At 40.5% G+C, this 24,430-nt stretch overlaps 1 protein-coding gene across 2 annotated transcripts in view; it reads right to left on the bottom strand.

Annotated features, from left to right (window-relative positions):
• Positions 1–6,830: 6,830 nt before the first annotated feature.
• lrrtm4l2 (leucine rich repeat transmembrane neuronal 4 like 2) overlaps positions 6,831–24,430 on the bottom strand; it is a 33,134-nt gene continuing 15,534 nt past the window's right edge. The window contains exons 2-3 of one of the 2 annotated variants that reach the window (XM_064347550.1): positions 21,971–23,638; positions 6,831–8,127 (exon numbers count right to left, since the gene is read on the bottom strand). In XM_064347550.1, coding sequence (XP_064203620.1) covers positions 22,020–23,638 — 1,619 coding nt within the window. In that variant the 3' untranslated portion in view covers positions 6,831–8,127; positions 21,971–22,019. The remainder of the gene's footprint in view (positions 8,128–21,970; positions 23,639–24,430) is intronic. The other variant, XM_064347549.1, reaches the window with a different exon arrangement.

The following is a 24,430-nucleotide window of genomic DNA, read 5'->3' as shown; positions in this document are numbered from 1 at the left end:
CTTAAATCCACCTGTTTACCGTTCATCAACATTGCCCCCCCCCCCCACTCACATACAAGTACTCGGCTAGAGGTACCTGCCTCAGATTTTCATATTGGGGCATCATGGTCTTCCTGTTTGTTTAGATCCCATTATTTATTTAGCCCGACTGCTGCTTTCAGTACAGCTGGAGCTTGGCCAGGTACAGTGCCCACATTCTAGGAGAAGGCTGAGGAAGCTGCTATATCTGCTGTAGCATCCTTGCAGAATGAATGCAATCACAACCAGTGGGATGTGTCCTGTTGCATGAAATGCTTTTGTCACATTCAAAAACCACTTCCTGCCCCCGCCCCCCCCTCACATACACACCATTCACATCATCTTGACAGGGGTGGAGAAGTGGGTGGCAGAGGACTGTGTGAGAGATCAAAGATATGGTATTTGTTCTGTTTATTTAGGTTTCTAAAATGATTCATATGCATCTCGGAATTGATTGAATGTCCACTTGTTGTTTTATTTAACCAGAAAAGATTATGTTAGAGCTTTGAGTTTTCTTCTGTATTCAATCTTCAGCCCTCTTGAGACAGAGCAGAGTGAAAACATAATTTGTTCCATCACTTTTAGCGGGGAAAATTGGAAAAAGGCCTCTTGCGATTTGAATTTTTTAACAACCGTTCTATAAAGAGGAGGCCATCTGCAAGGTTTCATCCAAATGGATTGCTTTTTGGTTGACTGGCCTGATTTGCCCCTTGCCAGCTAGAGAGGCATGTTATTTTCCAAAGACAGAAGGTTTGATTTTGACAGGTTGACAATAAGTAAGTCACAAGTTGCATTGTGTATTGGATTGTTCCCTGCTTGGCTGTTAGCCTTGGCAGCAAGCAAGATTTTGTTGCCATTTTATACAAAAAGGTGCATTATGTTTATTTGGTGTATCCCTGACTTAGTTCAAAGCACAGTGATACCTTAAAAAGACTTACTCAATCAGTTCCGGTTGTATTTTAAGCTTACCGTTTTATGACAGGAGGATAGGGGGAACTTAAGAGCAATTTCCCTACCTTTGAATCTGAAACAGAGACTCTGTCATATTATATTGCAATCGTAACCTTTCCTTTCACACAGAGCTTTCTGATGCCTGTAACATCAATTGCAACAAAAATGTTTTCTGCATGAAAAAGCCAATTTACATATAAAAGGCATATACTTTGTACATCTGGAAATACAGTATGCACTTAGTAATGATGTGAAAGCAAACACTTTCACCCATAGGTGTCACAGAAACTAAACAATTCAGTCTTACAGCTTTGTCCTACATTTCCTTTGTAATATTATTGGCTCAGAAGGATAAGAAGAAGAAGAAGAAGAAGAAGAATACAAAATATCCCAAACTTAGAGTATTATTGTGTGGGTGGACTCATTTGTGTCCAAATGATATCAGAGGATGCAGTAGTGGATGGTATTTGGTGGATGTGTTGGAGAAGAGCAGAGAATGTTGATCCTCCTCTTTGGTTGCTGTCCAAGGTTCCCACTGTTGCCCAAAAGCCTAGTGTTCCTTCTGGACCTTGGCCAGAGTTGGCTTGGTCTGCAGACAGACACAAACCTTGTGAGTAATCAGCCCCAGTTTTGCACTACCATGCTGGATCCGTTAGGAATAAGAGAGAATTGGTGGACCAACCACATTACCTCAGCATGAGGACAGCAAAGTATATCTTTCCCATGGCTCTATGATTCTGTCCTATTTAGGAAACCACCACCGAACAGGCTGTATTTCATTAAATTCTTAGAATTGACGGCTATGTAATCTGAGCTACCTAATTATTGATCACAGTGTTAGCTGAAATTTTATGGGAACATAATCACTTGGAAAGCACTTTATCTTTTTCCTAAATATGCTGCCTTTCAATTTGTTGAATGTTCAGAGTTTTGACAAGCTATTCCTTTTTTGCAATATTTATATCCAACTTATTTTTCATAAGTTCCGCTTGATTACCTGATACGGTCAATAAATTATTTTATAGTTTGTCCCACATTGGCTTAATTCAGGCCTGACCAACCCTGTTCCTGGAAACCTACCATCCTGTGGGTTTTCTTTTCAACCCTAACTTGTTCTGTTAAATTGCTATTTTGGGCAGAGTAAGGGTAATGTTTGTATTAAGGGTAGGCACAATAAGCTCAGGCTTCAGCCTATACCTTTTTTTTTTGGTGCAGAGAATATTATGTTTTGATTTTGGTTTGTTTTGATATAATGACTTTTTACCATTATTTTACCATTTTTTTTCATAAATGTATGGTAAAATTGTTGTTAAGACTGAAAAAAAAAGAAAACTAACTAACTAACTAATTTGACACACCTGATTCTACTAATTAACAGCTCAAAGAGATTTCTGGCTGTTGAATGAGGTGTGCTTTATTAGGGTTGGTGTGAAAACCTACAGGAAGGTAGATCTCCTGGAACAGGGTTGAGCAGCTCTGGCTGAATGATTTTTGTGGGTTGTTTTATATTCCTTCTGAAATATGTCCTCTGTGAAATATCGTGGGGCATCCCGATAATGTACGGCTCTATAAAATGTAAAGATTTGACTGATTTAGGTGTCGTTTATTGCCTTCATCGACAGCTATAAAAAGCGGCTTGCTATGTTTTTAAGGAAGGCCTCAACCGATGCAGACATTTTGTGCTTTGTCTCTTGTCGCACCAAAACCGTCATGTCTGTCTGTAGCCTCTCAATCTATCTCGGCTTGAACACCCCTTTCACCTGATACAATATAACAGGTAAGGTGTCACAACCTTTACATTCTGAACACCGTAAAACCTTTTGGTTGATACAATCAGCTCAGGTGACTGTAGCAGAAAAGCACCAAATTATAGCAAAGTCCTGGACTCTCATGGTGGCAAGCAATATTCCAAGCTACATCCTCAATCATTGTGTGTGCATTGTTATGTTATGAGAAAAAGGGAAGAAACGAGGAGAAAATGGATAATAAAAGGAAATCAAACGTTTGTTCATATTACAATGAGAGTGGATGGAAGAAATGATAATAATCCGTCAGTTCTTAAAAAATGTATTGTATTAATGTCAGATTTGACAGCTTCAAAGTAGTAGTTATTGCAATTGCCTGCTTGTTATTGGTTCGCAGTTGTGCCTTGTGTCATTTTTTTCAAATTAAAAGTTTGCAAACCATTGTACGCAAGTGCTGCAAGATTCAGATACTCATTCAAATACTATTTCTAGACTTGATTTTACATCAAAAATAAAACACATCCACTTAAACTTCAGTTTAACTGCTGTTCATTGAAACCCTTAAAGACCTTTTTTATTTCTACTTTTTTACTTTTCACTTTTAATAAGCTGAAAAAAATATAAATACAACAGATGAATAGCTTTGTTCTTGAGGCAATCTAAATCTAAAATCAATTTTAAATAAAAACCTTTTACTATTTCGTGTATGTGATGTCCCATCACACCAGATAAATAAAAAAATATGAATAAAACTTGAAAAGTGTCAGAGCCATAACTTTTCTGATATATTACAATAGAAAATCCTTGATTGCAGGACAGGGTCGGCCCTAGGATTTTGGTGGCCCTAAGCAAATCTGTTCGAGCGGGGACGGGGGGGTGTGTGGGGGTGGGGGGGTGGTGCTGTCCGTGCAGACCGTGTCCCCCCCCCCCCAGCGGTTGTGGCCCTAAACAACCGCATAGACCGTTAATGCCACGGGCCGGCCCTGTTGCACAACGTACAATAGGTTTTTACATTACACCTCCTCCTCTTGACCTCCCAGTTCCTCCTGTTACGCTGAATGACCGTGCGGGATAGCCGTAAGTGCAGTAATATTTTCAGCAGTACTCTGACGGGGTCTTATACAGGGTCCAAATCGTATAAAATACATTCTTTTCAACTGTAAAATGTACTCAGTCAGAGTTGATTTAACAATGACTGTTTCGTTGGCATGCGCGGGGACTCAAGCAGACAGCACCGCTTCACACGTAGCTGAATCTGTGCATGCCATCGCACCCCAGCGGCTGCGCGAGGTCGGGACCTCAGGACAGGTGTGCTTACAGGCTGAGCGCGGCAGCCCCGTGGGATCTGCCGAAGAGATCTGAGCGCGCCGGGGAAGCTCTAATTACATTGTCTCTCCTGACGGGATGTCCTCTCAAACCCAGCTTCTCTTTCAGGTGCTGCCAACACCCCCGCCTTCACCCCCCTCCTACCTCTCCTCCAGCTCTGATCTGCAGTCCTAAACTTGCCCGCGCCGCGCTGGAACCCCCTCAGCCGCTAACGACGAGCGCTCACTTCCAAGCCCCGGGAGCCTGGCGCAGATGGAAGTTTGTGTATTGTTCTCCTAAGCCCGCCCTGGCGACGGCATGCGCGAGGGACTGCCATCCTGCGATTAGAGAGCCGGTCCTCGTGTGCAACAATGGCAATGTGTGCACGGTTCAGCGGTGGCTCGAGCCTCTGTTCTCTTCTGCTGTTCAGTTAAGAGGTAAACACTTAGCTCCGCGCATGTGTGTGCATATCTGCGCTTTTGCACGCATGTATTCACGGCTTCGTTGGCAAAACCACATGAAGCAGTGTACTGCGTAGCTTCTGGCACAAGTTAGCTGACTCTCAGAGGATCTTTGATCTCAGGTGATCCAAAGTTAATGGCAAAGGGAAGAACTTGCACAAGTGAAAATGAAAGTTACCTAGGAGTTCTCTAACAATCAAGAAGGAAAGTAAGGCAAAATAGGAATCCTAAAATGATCTTTAGTAATGTCTTGAGTGGTAATCTAATACAGGATGCCTCATTGTGCAGCATAATGACCAGACAGTCACTCTTAGCCACTCGTATTTTGAGGAAGAAGATTAAATAAGAATGGTCTATTCTCAGAAAAAAAAAAAAAAAATTCTTTCAAAGGGCTCGGAGATGAAAGGGGCAAGATAAAGACCTTTTAATTAATGTTCCCACGCTTATCCCCTGCTGTGTCACTATTACTGTGAGGCTCGGAGGGGCAGTGACTGGTGGGAGGAACCCTGTTCCCGAGAGCAGTCGGCTGCACAATCCCTGATTACAGAAAAAGAAACAGAAAGGAAGAATCGGGCTCTTCACAGTAGGCAGGGCATTTGATGGGGGCACTGATTCAAGATGCAGTGGCCCCTTAAAAGATTAATATACTTGTGCATGGCAGTGTCAGGGCCTTCACTGTCACCGTCTGCTTTAAAAAAAAAATTAATTACCAGGCAGACAAAGTTCTTCTCTGAGGGTGTGCATCCTTGGAGATGATTGACTTCACATTCTATTAGCTTCTGCATGGCAGCACGATTAACTGCAGTCTCAAGGCCGGTGAGCACATTAGAGAACTACAAGTGCATATGTAAGGAGGGGTTGTAGTCAGGTAGCACGGAAGATAAACGCATGAATATTTTCCTGCCGCGATGATACGCCAAGAGTGAAGCTTTAAGGAATATGCTTGCCCCGCATTCCACGCATGTTGATTTCTGAGAGATGGCTCTGAACTGACGAACGGTATCTTTATAACGGTGCCAGCGCAAATCCCCCTGGGGATCTCACTGAATTGGGTTTAATCTCTGAAAGCGGTCCTACAGCACATCTGTGTCTTTCGCGTCTCTTGTTCATTGACCTTTCGAGGTATAACTGGGCCAAACAACTTGACTCCATACAGGAGCTGAGTACGCATCCACTAAATATTTCATGGTGTGGGTCTGGCTGACTAAACTGCAGTCTCTTCATACCCACGGACCATAAGAGGGCAGCTATTTAAGTAAATGCTGTGGGAATTGTGGAGTACCATTGACCTCAGCGTTCGAGCACGAGAATATGAACCGGCTCCCCTCTTAATGATCCATGTCATGCGCGTTAGATCAGACACGAGATGGGTATCAACCTTAATTGGAAATTGAAAAGCCCACCGAGGCTTGGCATGGCATTCTTGATACGTCAGCACAGGAAACGAAATGAGAGGAGGTACGGTGGTACTTACTGGAAATGGCTGCCCGCACTGCTGTTGTAGCAAGCAGCTGCAAAAGCATAAGGCTGTTGACTGTAAAACCATTTAACTTGCTCTTCTTTTTCACGCACGCTGTGAACTAATAGCCTGCTTGATTAAGTGGCACAAAAATATACATCTCCATGAGAGAGCAGTAAACCTGCTCAGCATCTTTTTATAAAGTGTTTATTATTTTGCACATGTACTTATTTATTTATTTTTTTTACACAATAATCTCATTATAAAAAAAACATTACAGACTTTCATTTCAGTGACAATTCATATAATTCATTAAAAAATATCTATACATTTTTAAAGGGTGGGGGTCACTCGGGACAAAGAAACACTGTGTACACTGTGAAGTACAAAATGATTTTCATTTACTGTTCACTGCTATCTTCCACAGAACAGCAGTGTAGAGGGGCTTCAGCTGGTTTCAGAGTACTGTCCATGACGACATGATAGCAACCAATGTAACTGGGCACTGAGACTGCATTGGAGTATATTTGCATTGCATTCTTTTGTTAAACAGACGGAAAATAAGAGGTGAGCCATAATTTAAATGTTCTGGCCCAATCTCGCTACCAACACCTGAGGCTGCAGCATGGCTCATAATTCCATCTTTAGAAAGATCAGGCTTACGGCAACTAGGTGTAATCCATCAAACTGTCCGGAGCTTATAGCAGGTTGATTTCATGTTACAGACAGAGTGCACTGCGTGAATGTTTTAGTGGGCGCACTGGTAAGGTCACACCTTCAGAACATCCCCACCTGACCCAGTGGGATATGGCATTGTCCAACCGTTCTTTATAACCATTCGGACACCCAGTCAGCTTCTTAAATAGTTTTATAATTCCTCAGGTAAAATCCTTTCCTTTACTCCTGCATTTGTTATTGGTTCATTTGGTTCTGTTTTCAAGCTGTCAGAAGTCCGCATCCACTGCCGTGAAAGAATAGGCTTTTTCTATTTCTGAAATTAAGCAGACACAACAGTTCACTTACGTCCCACGCGATGCCATTGTGTTGCTTGCAGCAGCTTCTAAATTGCTGTTAGAAAATTCCTCATTGATAAAAAATGGAAACTGCTCCAGATTCTGAAATCCCATGTTCTTAATTGTAGTTTAGATTCACCGAAAAGAGATTTATTTATTTTTTTTGTCAAATTTCGATAGTTTCTTGATCCATCAAAAGGTATGGTGCAGGGGGAACTGAAAAATGCTGTCTGGTTTTTAGAAAAGAGGTAACCAAACCTGGCTGCTAACCAATTCTGAATTCCCCTATCTGAATAAAATAATAGTGAAGCTTTACCAGGCAGGTTTCTCAGCAGCCTTCTTTTGTCCTTTTTCAAATGAACTCACAAAAAAATCTAACTCTTCCGGTATAAGAGCTTCCAAGAACTTCTGCATGCGCAACAGAGAATCCTCTGCCCACTCAAAGTCCTCCTCAGAGGTGTCATTGAACAACATGAACTGTACCCATAGAGCAAAGACGGATTTGCATGTGCTGCAGAGACATGCTCTTAGGCATGAGAGCTGTCTGTATACCAGTACCTTTCCAGTTGCCTTGATGGAGGAAACTAGCGGAAAAGTACCTAGTTATTAAACAAATACATCTGCCTATTCACCGAACACTTCTTCGTTCTTCATATGCTTTTTAATTGGCTCCAACACTGTTGCATTTTTCTGCGATTTGTATGATTTTAATTGACATTTTTGAATGGTCTTTTTTGTATCTCACCTTCTTTTTGGATGAATGCTGCTCTTCCCACAGTACAGCTTCCACATTTCCGACAACCAGTTTATACATGGTGTTCATAGCAGGAAATCCATTGCGACTCTAATCTAGTTAAGGAGAAACCTCTATTCATTATGGATGGGCGGGAGATACAGGTGGTGATTCAGCATAATTTACCCTAAAGCTATTTCAGGGGGTGGTTTGATGGCTGCTTCACATAACCGCAGAAGCAATCACCGGAGTCTGTTTTCATCGGAAGGAGGAGAAAAATCTCTGAGATGGGCAAGCTCAGAGGACCATGGGATAGACAAGTTCTACGCATGAACCTCCTGTCTGCGGTCGATCTGGTGGACATACACTTTCTGTTTCAGTGAATCGTCGGAATATCCCCAAGCCAAGCTCCTGGTAGTGGTCTAGGACAAATGTATTCACTCTGGGGGGAAGAAATGAGACATCATACAATTAAAAACAATTACTGCAGTATGTGATGGTCTTGCAATTACAACTCTAATGACGAACATATGTGGAGTTAATTGAAGCAGCACAATATCAGAGTTTATTGCAGCAGCACAGAGAAATATACTAAAACAAATTAGCATTTGCAATTAGAAATATGATGAAGAACTACTAAGCTTCACATTTTTTCTCTGTCACTGTTTTAAGTTAAGGTGATTCAATCTAAGCCTGTAAACACTGGCAGAGGAGATAAACATATTCATTATTTGAATTCATTTTAAAAATATGAATCAACTTTGAGCAGATTCAATAAAAATAGTTCCATTCTGTCATTGGAATCTTGCTTACATTTCCTCTTATCTTAAATAGAACTACCTTAATGAATACTAATTAACACTGTACGCATTTGTTTTACAGTCCTCTCCTGCCAAGCATAAACATGTTTCCAGTTTGAAAAATGAATTTAATTTAAATTAGTTTAATCCTTGTGGTGTCCTCAGGGTCAAAAATGACGCTATACAGAGTTTAACACCACCGAAAACCCCTGCAATTAAAAATGTTCAGTGTGAAATGACTTTTCCTGGAGTGACCCAACCTTTTTGAAGTCATTTTTATATTTTTATTAAAGTGGTTCACCATCAGGGTACAAAGATTGTATTATTGAGCCTTTTTAACCTTGCGGTAATAAAATCAGAAGTCATATTGAAAGTTAAGTGCCATCTATTACAGCAAAAAAAATCAATTATGATGTGCGATTTGTAGTAAAAATGAGTGCTGTACAAGAAATAGTCTCTCTGGACTGTGAAGTAGGAAAACAGTTATTCACTAATTTATTGATAAGTGAAAGGTTATTTCTACGTGAAAAATATTGGTTTTGAAATTCAATGAAGAGGCTTCATCACAGGGACCGGGTGAGGGTGGGTCATTTTTGTCCCTGTGGACATGTGTATCATGCGTAATAAGAAGACAACACAGTGGTTGAATACAAATATAAATCATGACCATTTTCTCTTCCTTGCCATATATTTTGTATTCTTGCTGGAGGTAATAATGTGACATATTTCGCAGTTTGCCCCTTAGTTTACGCATATCCAATATAAAGGTGAGAAACTATGTATTAATATAATAATTTATATGTATGAAGAGCAATGACAGAAGGGATTTATTTTCCCCCAAAACCGTTCAACCCCTACACACCCTATAATATAATAACACAGGCATAGCAAACAAATAAATCCCTGCATATTACAGTCGGTTCAACTCCAATTATACTGCAGTGCATAGCACTACTCTGTGTTCACCTTGAGTGCACAGTTAAATTGTTGAATCTTAATGGTTATTTTTTGACTCAAATGCTGTGAGTGGTGAATTAATTTTTTAACAAAAGGCACAAAAATCCCCATAGAAACAAAAATAACAGATGAGGCTCATTCCAGAGGTTACTTCCTAGCATTTCATAATTATGCGATTTTTATTTCAACCGGAGAACAACAAAGCGCAGCAAAGCAAAACAAAACAAACAACAAAAAAAAAAAACCTGTGTGTCTAAGACACCTGGTATATTTGAGACAAATCTGATGGTAGGATGGTAGGAAGGTAATTGCAAATGTTAAAAGCTAGATATGCACAGCAAATAATGTACTGAGATCACAGCGCCAGCATTTCTTGCAAACCTTTGATCCCACAGAGCATAGTGCTCGAAATAAAATCTCATATACATATATCTTTGGAGGTCATTTCATGTTTTTAGAGGTTCTCTAAAGTAACAAAAGATGGGAGATTTCTGAAGCTGGGAAACTCCTTTAAAATAAACTAAACAGTATCATGAATTTAAAAAAAAAACTTATTTATACATGTTTTCTGCTTTCATGGAGTTATCTCACTGAAATGAACAGGATGCTTCAAGCATTTACATGTTACAATACACGGTTATTGCACTTGCTTTGGACCTTAAATGTGTCATATTGATGCCCTGTGGCAAATTACCACCTGTATTTTGACAGGAACCTCTTGGCAAGTAGTATATTCACACTTCCCATGGCAACGAAACTCTGATAATATGAGCACAGATGCAAGAATGACCTGCAGATAAGGGGACAGGCCCTTGAGATAAACACTCACTGCAATCAGCTCCCTGAAATCTATGTGAATTATCATAAAAGCATACAATATGGAAACCATATGTTTAGCTTCTGAGATATCGTTTTAGCCCAAGGTCCAATTTATCACCACATCTTGCAACATAAGTTCATCATCTGACTATACAGCTGTGCCAATTTCAAATCTGCTGGTTATTTCATGCACAATGCATTATAAGTAGCTACGTCTATGAACTTCCAAGATTATGAGACAATTCCACTACCCCCTCCGCCCCTACACTTTTTCAGAAGATATTTTTTAATATCTTCTGTGTTTTATACACAGTCCCCCCATTTCAGGTCACCGTAACGCTTGGGACAAATGACTTCACAGGTGTTCCTGATTAGTCATGTGTGTTAAATTGCGGCCTTAGTGCAGGTATAAGAGAGCTTTCAGTATCTAATCTTGATTACCTTTGTTGTCTGTTATTCGTGTAAATATGAGGACCAGACCTGTACCAATGAAAGTCATGGAAGCAGGAAGAGACATATGCTAAACCTTAGGCTTATCAAAATTAATTGTTTTGAACAACATTAAGACCACATAATGAACAAACCCCCCCAAACGCCTGTACAACAAATCAGAAACACTCTTCAGCAGGCATGCGTGTCACTGACTACTGTCCACAGAAGACTTCACAAATATAACTACAGAGGCTACACTGCAAGATGCAAACCACTAGTTAGCCGCAAAAGCAGGATGGATTGGGTACAGTTTGCTAAGAAGTACCTAAAAGAGCCTACAGAGTTCTGGAAGTGTGGAGGCCGCAAGGAACTGCACCAAGATCCAAAGCATCCCCGCCCCCCCACCTCATCTGGTGGGGGTGTTATGGTTTGGGCAAGTATGACCTCCAAAAGTGCTGCCTTTTCTTCATTGATGATGTAACTGCTGATAGAAGCAGAATGAATTCTAAAGTGTACAGAAGCATCTTATATGCTCAAGTTCCAGCAAATGCCTCCAAACTCACTGGACAGTGTTCCATCCTATAGGAAGACAATGATCCCAAACATACTGCAAAGCAATAAAGGCGTTTTGAAAAGCCAAAAATGGGAAAACTGTTGACTGGCCAAGTTATTCACCCAATTTGAATCAAGCAGGAGCTGAAGATGGCTACAGTACAGGCCTGGCAGAGCATCCTCATAAAAGCTGAGAATATACAACACGGTCCAGTATCTCCAATAGGTGTTCAATTGGGTTGAGATCTGTTGACTGCGAAGGCCATAGCATATGATTCACACAATGTCCATACTCATCAAACCATTCAGTGACCTCTCATGCCCTGTGAATGGGGGCACTGTCATCCTGGATGAGACTACTCCCATCAGGAGAGAAATGTTTCCTCGAAGTGGTCTCTTCCAGGATGACAGTGCCCCTTTCCACAGGGCATGAGAGGTCATTGAATGGTTTGATGAGTAGGAAAATTATGTGAATCATATGCTATGGCCTTCGCAGTCAATAGATCTCAACCCAATTGAACATCTATGGGCTCTCCACCACCATAATCAAACCACCAAATAAGGGAATATCTTTTGGAATAATGATGTCCCATCGCTCCAGTACAGTTCCAGAGACTTGTAGAATCTATGCCAAGGTGCACTGAAGCTATTCTGGCATCTTGTGGTGGCCCAACACCCTTACTAAGACACTTTTCCTTTAATTTGTCACCTGTCTGTGTGTGTGTATATATATATATATATATATATATATATACATATACACACACACATATGTAATGTAAGTAAACAAGCTACAATTAATTACTTTTCACTGTGAATTATGACAAAGCACCCATGAGGATGGCTGTGAAAGGTTAATGTCCCACAACGTTAATGTTCATTTCACCTTCATTAAGGAATGCTTCTCATAGGGGTGGCAAATACTGCAGTAGTTGAAATAAACAACAGATAAATTAATACATTAATAACAATGGATGGCAGCTATACATTTCCTTGTATCTCAGGATCTCAAAAAAAGGAAGGGGGTAGACATGCCTGAATTGGTGGAGAAGGATTATTGTTCATTTTGAACAGGAAAACATCCCATTGAAAGGTAATGGCAAACCTTGGATTTTATTAACTAGCCATTCAATAACCATCACTATTTTAATAACTCAGTGACAGTAACCACAATTCACTGATGTTATATTAATTACTTTTTCCGAAGAATTTTATTGTCACTTCATAGCTGACGTAAGTGCATTATTGCTAATCCATTCTTCTTTGTACATTTCCCCTGGCTTCATTTCACTGTCTTCTGACATGTTCTTCACACTAGGAGAACACTGTTTTATAATGAGTTTTTAACAGGCTCTTTTTTAGACAAACTCAAGGCAGTCGAGGGAAAGGGGGAAAACAAGGCTAAACACAGAAATTAAATGCCTTTTCTCTATCAGGAAGTTGTGAAGTATAGAAAAGAAGAATCTTTTTTTGCATACAACAATAGGTGAAAACAAGTATCAGTTATTGTCACGTGTGATGTGAATTACTGTCATATTGTTCTACTTTATATCAAAACTATTACTTTTCTGATACAATAATAACATATTGTAACATTTTAGTATAACAGTATTTATAATAACATGATTACATTTCTTCTAAGACAAAATCTACATACATTTTGAAAAGATATTGCATTAGTGATGTTGTGTGAATAAATTAGGCAGTGAACAGTTTTTTGCTTCAAAGCTCCAACATCATTTTTACCCCTGCTGTTTTTCTTTTAATATCGACACAATAGATTTGCGACCTGTCCAGGGTGTATTTCTGCCTGTTGCCCAATGCATGCTGGGATAAGCTCCAGCACCCCCCGCGACCCTGAGCAGGATAAGTGGGCATAGATAATGGATGGATGGATGGCTATCGACACATCACAACAAGATGTCTCCCATTGAAAAAACAGTGTTAGAAAGTATTGCCACAATATGATGGCACAGTTTAGACCACCGTGGCAAAACAACCTGCTCTTCCATTGTTTTTCTGCTTAGCCATTGCTTATAATCCCTTAAAATTGATTTTACAGTTGTTTTCACCACATATTCTTCAATTTTTTTTGGAATGCACCCATAGACAAAAAAATAAAATTCATTTCGAAAGGCAAGCACTAAAAGCATAAATGCACAGGTGCATAAATCTTCATTGCTAAAGTACCTCTCTTTGCTTGGACATTGAAATTACTCATGTTGAAATTCAGACTGAGAGACAAGGCACCCGACTGCTAACAACGCCATTAAACACATCAACAACAGCACTTCTAAAAGTTTTCACACAAATCTCTTTTACATTAAGCAGTCATGCTGCGAAATGTGAAGGGGGGAGAGGGACATAAATTGTTTGCATAAACACATGGGTAACTGACTGCCTCAGTAAGCCTGAATACCCAAACCATGTCGATTTGAAGGGTTTCAGCTATTTTTTCAAATTGCGGTGAAAATGACTGTACTGTATTTTTAAAAGAATATATCAAAAGCCATCTCACTGAGTGGTCTGCAGCCAGTGATGGATTGGGCAATAATGATGATTGATGATGATTATGAGGATGACGATGATGATGGATAGGTAATGGATGATATTATATGTAAGAAAGAAGAAGTAATGGCATTTTGGTGGAGTCATGGAGCTAGCTCATTAATGCACATGGAAAAAGATAATAGACATGCATAGACAAAAAAAAACGTACGTACTCTCTCTCATACTCGTGCATGCACATGAACATACCGTCTGCTGTGCTGATATTTAATGCCCATGGAGAAACAAAATACAGAGACCCTTATGGGAGTTTAACAAAGGACATTTTGGATGGAAGTAGGGACATATAAGATAAGCACACGAATGGGTGATGAATGAGTGGGGTTTGCAAGTATTATAGTTTCAATTCAGTAAAATGAACCAAATTATATCATATTTTTTAGAATAGCATGATGGAAATTGTGTGCACATGTTAATATGAAGCCTTAGGGTCATGTCTGCAAGTGACAAATGTGGATTCTGATGTGGTATCTTGTCCCTGATAAAACCAAACTAATGGAATATTCTCACTCAGTCCAAAGGAACACTATATTCCAAGAATCCGCAGCTGTGCTGCAAGGTTTAAATATTGAAATTCATAATAAAAAGCAAAATCATTCTAATCCACCCCACTGAGGCTAACAGTTTCATGCCACTGTTATTGTCATTTTTTGTACGAACTTCCTCTTTTCATTCACAGGGGCTTTCATTAACATTTTTTCTTCATTTTTTTATTGTTGGGCAAGGGCTCAAAGCAACTGCACAATTGTCTGGGTAACAGTAAACCACATCGTGTGCGCGTTTTATTGTATTTTTAGCCATTATAAAACATGTACACAGACATTTATTTTTATTTTTGTATTCTGCAAACCCTATCTAGTGTGTAAGGGAGATGAAGAGAGGCAGGGCAAGATTATGGGCATGTAGGTCAGGCTTGTGTTGGTGCTGCTTGACTGATGTGGCTAAAACTTACAGACAGGCAGCATGCAAATACATGCCCACAGGAAATGAAGCAAAATGTAGGTCTTGACAAACCCCCTCACATAGTAGCTTACACGGTACTTAAACAGGAACCCTGAGACATGTGATGAATAAGTAAAAAACAAGGACAATGACAGATGCGTTCCAAAGTGTTAACTTATGTGGACCCACAACCGTTACATGCACTTCACAGAAAAGGACCATTTACAATGCATGATAAATCCATTCCAATCCTTCAGCTTCTCTGTGAAGTGTGTGGTTATTAGATCCCAGTGTCACAGCGAGCTTTAATAAGTTACATAATTAAAATGGTCCCTGTTTTATAATTCATGCGGCTGGTGTTTTCAGTCCTCTTGCGCTGCTTGAGTAACGGAGCAGGCTAAACATTTCTCTTGTGTGCTGCGTATTAACCCTAACTGAACATGACCTTTGGAGGAAGCAAGATGGAATCCATCTGTCTGAAACTAATTTGAGTTTAGGTTAAAAGCCAGATTTAAGAGTCACGATCTAACACCACTGGCCATAACTTCTTTTCAGCTTAGAATTTTAGTGCAGTGAAATGGTTTAATGCATTTATTTTAAACAGAATATAGTCCATAGCAGGACCATAGATTTAAGCTTCCTGAAGGGACCTTAATTAAATTATGGCCTAAATTATTAGAACTGAGACTGTGATACATCAGATAGCACTGAGGTCTCAAGTACTGAAACTAGAACAAAGCTGCTTGGTTGTAGAGACAAAAGCGCTCAGATTGCGGAACTGGTACTCCTTCAGCCAGATTTGTTGCTGCTGATCAGTGGGCAGCGGACACACATTTTGTCTGAGGTCCAGCTCATCTGATTGAGTTGGATACCTCAACAACGTAAACAACCTTTCGCACCCTGGCATGGAAATGTTGTTTTTAATCAGTGCCTATCCCCCTTTGTGAATTCATTCCTGATCCACTGCCCAATTTAATTTCACTTGATGTCGTGGGGAGGCAGGCAAGATGGAAAGACAGAGAGAGAGAGAAAGAAAGGGAGGGGGGGCTTTTGAACAGAATGGGGGCCAGTGGGGCTTTTCTAATAAGAAAAGCGGCCTGCCCCCTGGAGGCCCCCCGTGAGCACGGTTGCTGTCGCCCGTGCCTCTCTCAGCTCCCGCGACTCTGTGGGAGTGCCTCCCTTCCAGATTGAGACGAGCCGTCGCAGCGCGGGGGAGGGGCGGCGTGTCACGAGCTCCAGCCAGTGCGCCGGGCGGGCCAGAAAGGAGAAGGTGAGCAATTAAGGGCTTTTGAAGCAGACGGGGGCTACCAGGCAGGTAAAATGGCGAGCGACACATCCGAGATCTCTCCCATTTGCTACGGCAGTGCGCGGCCGCAAGTCCGCCGTTTCCGGCTGTGCGGAACCTCTTGCCGAGGCACATCGGCTTTAAGGCCTGGAGCCTCTCGAAAAACGACATATTCCCATGTCTAATCTTGCCTAATTTTGCCTTCACTTGATGGACCAATGGCGGCAGCCGCAGCCGCTAATGAATCTAAATCAAGTTACGCGGTTTGCGTTCAGGATGCTAAGTGAGACATCACACGGGGGCCCCGCGGGCCCTAAGCTCCACTGCCTTCCTGACTTCAGCGAGAGCTTTGTGGAATGACAAGGCGCGGGCATTTGCATGGTGCCGTGATGTCTCTGTTTGACGGAGGCCTGAGTACAAATAAAAGGGGACAACAATAAAGAGCAGTATTTATTTCCCCCAGTTCTGAAGTTGGAATTGATTGTTTTAAACTGATAACAGTTTTATACTCTATATAAAAAATGCCTAATGCAACCTTGGGTTTCCAAATAGTAAAACAATCTCTTAACATTTAAGTAGCTGGTATTCCCACTCTCCCCCATAAAATAGAATAACTTTTCAGGGCTTTTTATGTCTTTAATGTATTAACAGCTTGCAAACTCAATGTTCTCCGCTGCCAGACCCTTCAGAAAATCTGATAAAGTTATTGTAAGCTACAAGCACATCTCAACAACCTTTTCATGGGTCTCAAGCAAAGCTCCCATATCAGTACAAACCCACAGAAAAATTAAATTGGACTGGATCAAATATTCATTACCAGGTCTCTATGGTAGGCACTTACACATTTAATGGCCAGTTACCATAAAGCTTACAAGAGGCTGTAGGGAGTGGATGGATAAATTGCTTTATTAAATGATATTCAAGGGAAATGAGATGTACAGGGAGGAATAACTGCAGGGCGTGCACAGTCTAGCCTGTGCTGAAAACATATGGAACCTCTGCAATTCTATAGGGGAAAGTCTGATTAGCCAAAGTGTAAAATGGAGGCTAAAAGCCTGGTGACAGACAAGTTCAGTGACTCAGCTTTTTAGATTTATATATCTGCAGATATATACAGATCTTTTCTGGTGGCACTGCTGGACGCCGGTTGTGGAGGATTGTTGTGAAACAAGCGTGCACGTTTTTTTAAGCTTATACAGCATTACACTGGCACATTTATCCCTGGACTTATTGCCTTTTCAAACAAGTATGAATAAACATTGCATTAATATATCAGCAAGTGACTAAAAAAATGACCTCTCAATTTTATTTAGATATACAATCATACTAATTTGATGTTCTGTACCTGAAGTTACAAAAGGGTCACTGCAAGGTCAGTATAGTTTTGAAATCGCCAGTAGCTGGGGTACAGCGTGAGTGGAATATTAATTGCCCTCGGGAGATAAATAATGGCTCAAATTTTATTTTATTTATTTATTTTTGCCGCGCAGTTTGCTTGTGCAGTCGTTCCTAAAATTAAGCACAGGCTGGCACTTTGATTTGCTGTTCTGACCTACACTTTCTAACAGCTGTCTCTTCTGTCACTACAGTATATCGCATAGGGCTTCAACATAGCTTTACACGGCTCCACTGGGAGATTGCATACAGCACTGCAACCGCAATCAAAAGGCCCAGAGATTGAAGTCTTCAATGGAATAATGCTCCCGTCAGGTTTTTATTGAGTTTATGTACCTTCCTAAATGATTTAATATTGCCAAATAAAGAAAACAGCTTTTTACCAAGCCCCCCAACTCACTCATCCAGCCGTCTCCTAACAGATGGCAGTACATCAAGATATTTAAAGTTTAAAGTTGAAGCACAGATTTATGCAGTTTTCATCGCATTTCCAATAACCTTATACTTTGCGAGGAATATTCACTTTCACTCATAACTTGCAAGACATTTATTCATGACGATTTGCAATCCCTAAAGATTTATTGTGTTATGAATTCTAATTAGTCAATTGTCCCCACCCCACCATATTCCTAAGCTAAACTTAAGTACTTGTAAAATGATATTAGCTGATATACTGTATGCCTTTAAGGAAGACACTAAAGAACTGAACAAGAGCCACTTAAATGAGGAGAATCATGCATTGATACAAATGAATTAAATTAGTCACGCACCAATATAAGGAAAAAAGACATGCCCTGCAGGTCTTGGAAGGGCTTTGCTGGTCAAAAAAGTCATTTTAATTAAGAGCTGGAAGGACTGAGGCATTTCATGAATTATTTAAGAATCAACTTTCTATAGTTCAAGTAAAACATTATATGCAACCTTATAATCAATGCAACTGAAAGCAAGGAGAGACAGGAGTCTTATCAAACCAAAATGACATTATGAATACAAGGCATTAAAACTTTGCAACTACTGTAAGACTAAAACGTGAATTACATATTGTGGCTCCAGTTAGCATGTCATGCATTTGAATTATTCAAGCAAACAGTTGGAGTCTTTGATGTCCTACTTTTTATTTTATGCAGAATAAGTAAATAAATAGATTATTTTAATCCGGATTTCAGCTGTTAAAAGCCTGTACTGCTTACCATAAATAATCCATTTTGATATTTCAGCAGGTGTCCATGTGTACACATTGATAAAAAAAATGCTATTTGGGGAAAATAAATGTGGGTTTTCAGATTAAACAGAAATGAACCAGAATTTTTATCCTTAGATAATTTATTTAATTGACTATTTGCTTCAACAACAAAAATGCTCCCCATTGTGACGGAAGATAACCCAGAATTTAAAATGGACAAATGGCTCACATTTCAAACACATATGATGTCTCTGTTATACTTTTATTACACAAAAACTAGGGGTGCATTCCAACTGCTTATTTTCTTACCTCCCTTTCATGTCATTCCCTTGTCTCACTTCCTACTATGGAAGGCCAAAAATACATTAAACTGACGTCTGGAATCACGCGTTATCAATGAGAGTGTGTTCCTAACCGCTTAATTTATTCATCCTTTGTCTCCAAGACATTCCAATCCATTAAATGCTCCTTCAGTGAGATAGGAGCTAGCAAGCTCCTGAAGAATTTTTGAGCAAGGAAACAAGAGTGCATCCTTTGCGGCATTATTTTTTTGGAACGCGTGACATATAATGACCGACCTGTGGTTCCACCTCTCCCCATCTGCCACATCTGTAACTGATGTGGCTACAAACTGACACTTGAAAGCAAAGATGTTCCAATTGCCTTATGCACGTTTCCTCGATTCCTTCTTCCTCACATCCTTTCCTTGCTTTCTTTCCTCAGTTGGGTGAGGTTAGGAGCAAGGAAAGGAAGCAAGTAGATTAAAAAAGCAAATGGATTGAGCCTACATTGACAATGCGTGTTTCCAGATGTCAATGTAACGCACTGTAATTTTGACCCCTATGGCCTTCCATACTAGAAAAGGAGGCAAGGAAAGGAAGCAAGGGGTGAAAAAATAAGCAGGTGGGATTTGCCCAAGATAAAACGGAATGTGGGATGTCAGAACCTTCGTTTTTCAGATGAGCACCCATGTAGCATTTTATGGGAAGCACATTACACCCTTATCATTGACTAGGGTAGGGAGACCTTTCTATGGGAGTTTTAGTCACTTGTATACATGGCTAATTCATGGACATAACTAGTGTGCTGATGTGTATGATGACCCATTCCACTACACTGTGACCTTGGCCAAAATGTTGAAGACTGTAGCATAATAGAATACAATGGACAAAGACATGTTTCATATGGGAGTCATACAGTATGGTCATTTACACTGTATTTTCTCTTATTTTTTCCACAGCTTTGCACATTTTTCTGCTGGTAAGACTTATCACTTTTCAAATTACAGTATCCAGAATTGAATGGTAAACAACAATATATGTTATTCCCCACGAGGGGAACACTAGTACAGATTTTTACAGTAATGATTTTTAGGTTAGTTCTTCCAACGTTTCCATATTCTCTTTGACACAAATATGTCATAGATTCAGTCCTCATAAGAATTGTTGGTGAAAAGGTTACAAAATTGAAAATAGTAGACCATAATAATTAATATTTAAAAAATTAGAAATTTCCAAATATAGAAACAATTCACTAATAAATCTGGGCAAGCAGTTCACATTGTACATTCCATAAACATACACAAGAAACAATAATAAGATCATTCCATCTCATATTTGTATCTGTGATTTTACATGTCAAATCTGGTTGAATTAAAAAATTTCAGTCTTTTTTTTTTTCTTTTCTCGTGTACAGTAAATGAGGTGCTCTGTATTATGGAAATAACTGACAATGACTGACCCTGTGCCCTCCCACCTAGCAAAATGTGTACATTGTACATATTATTACATTTTTAAAATACTTAATGAAGCTCTGAAACTGAAATACTTTATCACTAATTGCTGATATTCACTGAGGTTGTTTAGTGTTTATTTAGAAGAGTAATCTCAGAGATTACTCAGAGAATATGTTATATAATAATAATATTCAATTATTTAACTGGCTGGAATAATTTACAATTAAAGAAATGAAAAATTAGAGAGTTCATGTTCTGTGATTAATTCTGGCATAAGCAATGAAAGCAACATTATGCTAAACAAGCATCAACAGTGAAGTATCACCCTGTTTATGAGTATATGTTAATTCCATAAAGTGTATAGATGTTGAGTAATGTTTTAAATGTATTGCCATCACCTTGATTAAGTGATAATTATCATTTGTAAATCAACATACATGATAATCAATCATTCATGAATGACCAATTCATCAAACTGCCACCAAAACATTGAGTAAAATATTCAAAATCCATAGCCCTTATTTATTCAGAAAACATACACTTCATACATAGAAAGATCAATATGAAGTATATATGATCTCAGACATTTTATGAATGCCATTTACTTAAAAAAAATAAAATCTTGTAAAATCTAAACTAAGCTGCATGCATCATCTTGCCAATTTTCCAATTGCTGAAGATGAATCTAATTATAAACTTCATAACTCATTCTTTGTCTAGTCCATATAATTCAGAAGTCATATTTCTTCTTCGTAAATCTGCTTGAGCAGGTTGAATCTGCTCAATGAACTTTAATATAAAAACTGCCATGGGCTGTTTTGACCTCATTTAACTTTCTCCTTAATTGAAGAAATAAGTGCATTTGTTCATCCAGTGAAGATAATTATAGGAAGAGGCAAACCAAATACCTGATTTAGCACTTGTCAGAGAATACCAGGAGCAGAATTCAGTTTTAAGGTAAGTTAAAAATGTAAAAAAGTTGTCTGGATTACTTTAACTGATTTAACTTATATCACAGCAACATTTACTGACATTCTCTGTGCCTTACCACCTACCAGTAATTCCTCCACATTCAGTGACATGCAGCATGCTTAGAAATGATATCAAGGCAGAATGTTTGAAATATGTGGCGAATCACCAAAGTGCAGAGTCAGCTTGTATCTGTGCTTTAAAATGCAGCTTCTGTGCCTCTTCACATCACGGTTGTGCAGTGACTGCACCTTAGCAGATACATGCCGTGCAAAGCAGACATGCAAGGATGGCTCTCTAAGCCACTTTTCCTCTCCAAACGTTAGCACAGAAAATGGGGAAGTACATCAGGAGAAGATGACACAACATTGGACACAAAATGAGTCACATATGCACAGACTTAAACTAAAATCACATTCCAGTAAGAAAAAGGGTGGGGGGGGGGGGTGGTTGGTGGGGGGTTGTCTTAATAAGGGGTAGGCACACTTGATTCCAAGCATTCAATTTGTGAATTTTTATCAGCAAGATGGATTCAGTAATGAAGAAGCAATTAACTTGTTTTTATCACAACTGCTCAAATGGGACAGTCAAGAGTGCTTAGCCCTACTCTCAAATCAGTCTTACGGTACATTCCAAGAAAACATTTACCTCTCACTCCCAGCCGTAGAAAACGTTTTTAGAGATGGGTTTCGAAGGATCATACCTCACATTCTCTGGAGCCCGAGATGGTGCAAGTGCAGGAGCTCGTGCCATTGACCAGCACGTCCATGGTCTCAGAGTTTGTGGGGTTGTAACTCATGTAATACTCCTGCAGCTGGGAGTTGAGGTTAGGCTCAGACTCCTGCACCTTTTTCCTGCGCTTGCGGCCCATGGAGTGCTGCTGCAGCTGCCTCATGGTGTTGGGGTAGCGCTTCCACGACACGTAGATCACCAGCAGGATCAGGGACACAGACAGGAAGAGTGCCACGCTGCCTGCGATGATCTTGTGGAAGGACATATGTTCAAACTCTGGCTCTGGGGTGAAAGGGAGGTTGTCGGAGGAAGGGGGGGTAGCAGGCCGAGAATTCCTGGAGTCCATGTCTGCCAGATTGGGAATTATGGGCTGTGGAAGGAACCAGCGTTTCGATGAAGTTGAAGGAGATTGAGTTGTAGTGGTAGTGGGAGGTGGTGGAGGCTGAGTGGTAGCTGCAGCTGACGTAGGAGTTAGCCTCTGGGTCGGTGCGGGGGTTGGTGCTAAAGTGTGAGTCTCCTCGCAGATAGTGTAATTCCTCACTGCCTCCATTACTTTCTCTCCCTGCAGTGACTTTGGGCTGCTGCATATCATAGTGGTGTCCTTTGTGCCTCTGAAGTTCCTCAGCCAGGCCACCAGGGGGCAGATGCTGGGGCTGCAGTCCCAGACATTGCCTGCCAGGCTTATGGTGGTCAGGGAGATCCAGGCTGTCACTGTCTCCTGGGACACATTGCTGAGCTTGTTAGACTCGAGATTGAGTATTTGTAGATGCGGCAGGCACTGGAAAACAGCTGGGTCCAGGGCTTGGATCTCATTCCCAGAGAGGTCCAACTTCTGCAAGGTGTACCAGGTCCAGGGCAAACCCTGGTTCACAGTGCGGATGCGGTTCCACTGCAGGTAGAGTGCCCGCAGGTTTGACAGGCGCGGGAAGAGGAAAAAGTTGATCCTGGAGAACTGGTTGTGCTCCAGGTGCAGCTCCGTCAGCTTGAGCAGCCCCAGGAAGGTGGTGCGGGTGAGGGTGCGCAGGCGGTTGTATCCCAGGTCCAGGAACTCCAGGCTGCGACACTCGAGGAAGGCGCGTATGGGGATGCTCTTCAGGCTGTTGGAGCGCAGGTGCAGATTCTGGAGCTTACGCAGCCCGTGGAATTGGCCCGGCTGCAGGGCCTGCAGCTGGTTGTAGGACAGGTCCAGGTTGCGCAGGTTGGGCACGGCATGGAAAGTGCTGTTGTGGAGCTGCATGATCTTGTTGGAGCTCAGGATGAGCTCCTTGAGCCTCCGCACGCCCTGGAAGGCTTGGCCGTCCACGCCGCTGATGGCATTGTGGTCCAGGTAGAGCCAGATGAGCTGGTTGAGATGGGCAAACTGGTAAGGCAGCAGACTCAGCAGGCTGTTGTAGCGCAGGGACAGACCCTGGCACCCGGCAGAAATATTTTCTGGGATATCCTGGAAGGCACCGGACTCGCAGTAAACAATCTTCCCCTCACAGCGGCAGCTCGAAGGGCACATCCTCTCCCCTGTGCAAAGGAGCACCAGAACAGAAACCTGGAGAAGGAGACATACCAGGCGCCCTTCCCAAAGTAGGAACCCTGCAACAAGGAAAAGAACAAGACAAATAACATCACAGAATGCCCCACCTGAGCTTGCCCACACAAACAGGCATCAGTGATATTTACACTGTTTCATTTCATTCCATGCTTTTAATCCTCAATTATTTCCTTAAATGAAATAATTATAATAATAATTTAAAATGTGCTTAATTTCAATTAACAACAAAAATTCAATTTATTTTTAATGAAGGATTGACTGCTAATGGTAGATAATTTTTCTGATTTAGCCTCATAACACACAGTTACCTGTGTCTTCCCTATGTGATATCCTAGCATGTACTACTTAATCTTCAAACCAGTTTTATTTTTATTCTGTTTCACTCCTTTTGCTTTGTGTGAGCTTGCAGCATACCAGAATCACATCTCTAGTCATGTACAGACATTCCAAGGGAATTGCAATGTAGCACTATAAAATAAGACATTTGTAGGTGATTTATGTATGTTACAGCAGATAAAAATGCTATTAAATATGTATACAGTTACATTTTGTTGACTAGCAGCCTTCATTATCAGTATCAAACAGCAAACATTTCTTGCCGGTTATATAGCTTCTCCTGTTCACTCAAAAATTCCAATCTATTATACTGTGATGCTGCATCAAACTTAATTGTTCCCATTACCCTTAATTCTGTTCTGGCCAACTTTCTCCAAACTGACGTTACTGGCTTGATTTTCTCCATTAAACTCTATGGGCCTGATGAACCTGTGCTGTTTTTATGTATATAACCTCATGAAGATTTTGACATTAATTCCAATTCTTGATTACATGTG

The sequence above is a fragment of the Anguilla rostrata genome, chromosome 8, assembly GCF_018555375.3.
Source record: "Anguilla rostrata isolate EN2019 chromosome 8, ASM1855537v3, whole genome shotgun sequence".
NCBI classification, from domain to species: domain Eukaryota; kingdom Metazoa; phylum Chordata; class Actinopteri; order Anguilliformes; family Anguillidae; genus Anguilla; species Anguilla rostrata.
The sequence above is the reverse complement of the archived record's forward strand: the minus strand, read 5'-3'. Positions and strand labels throughout refer to the sequence as shown.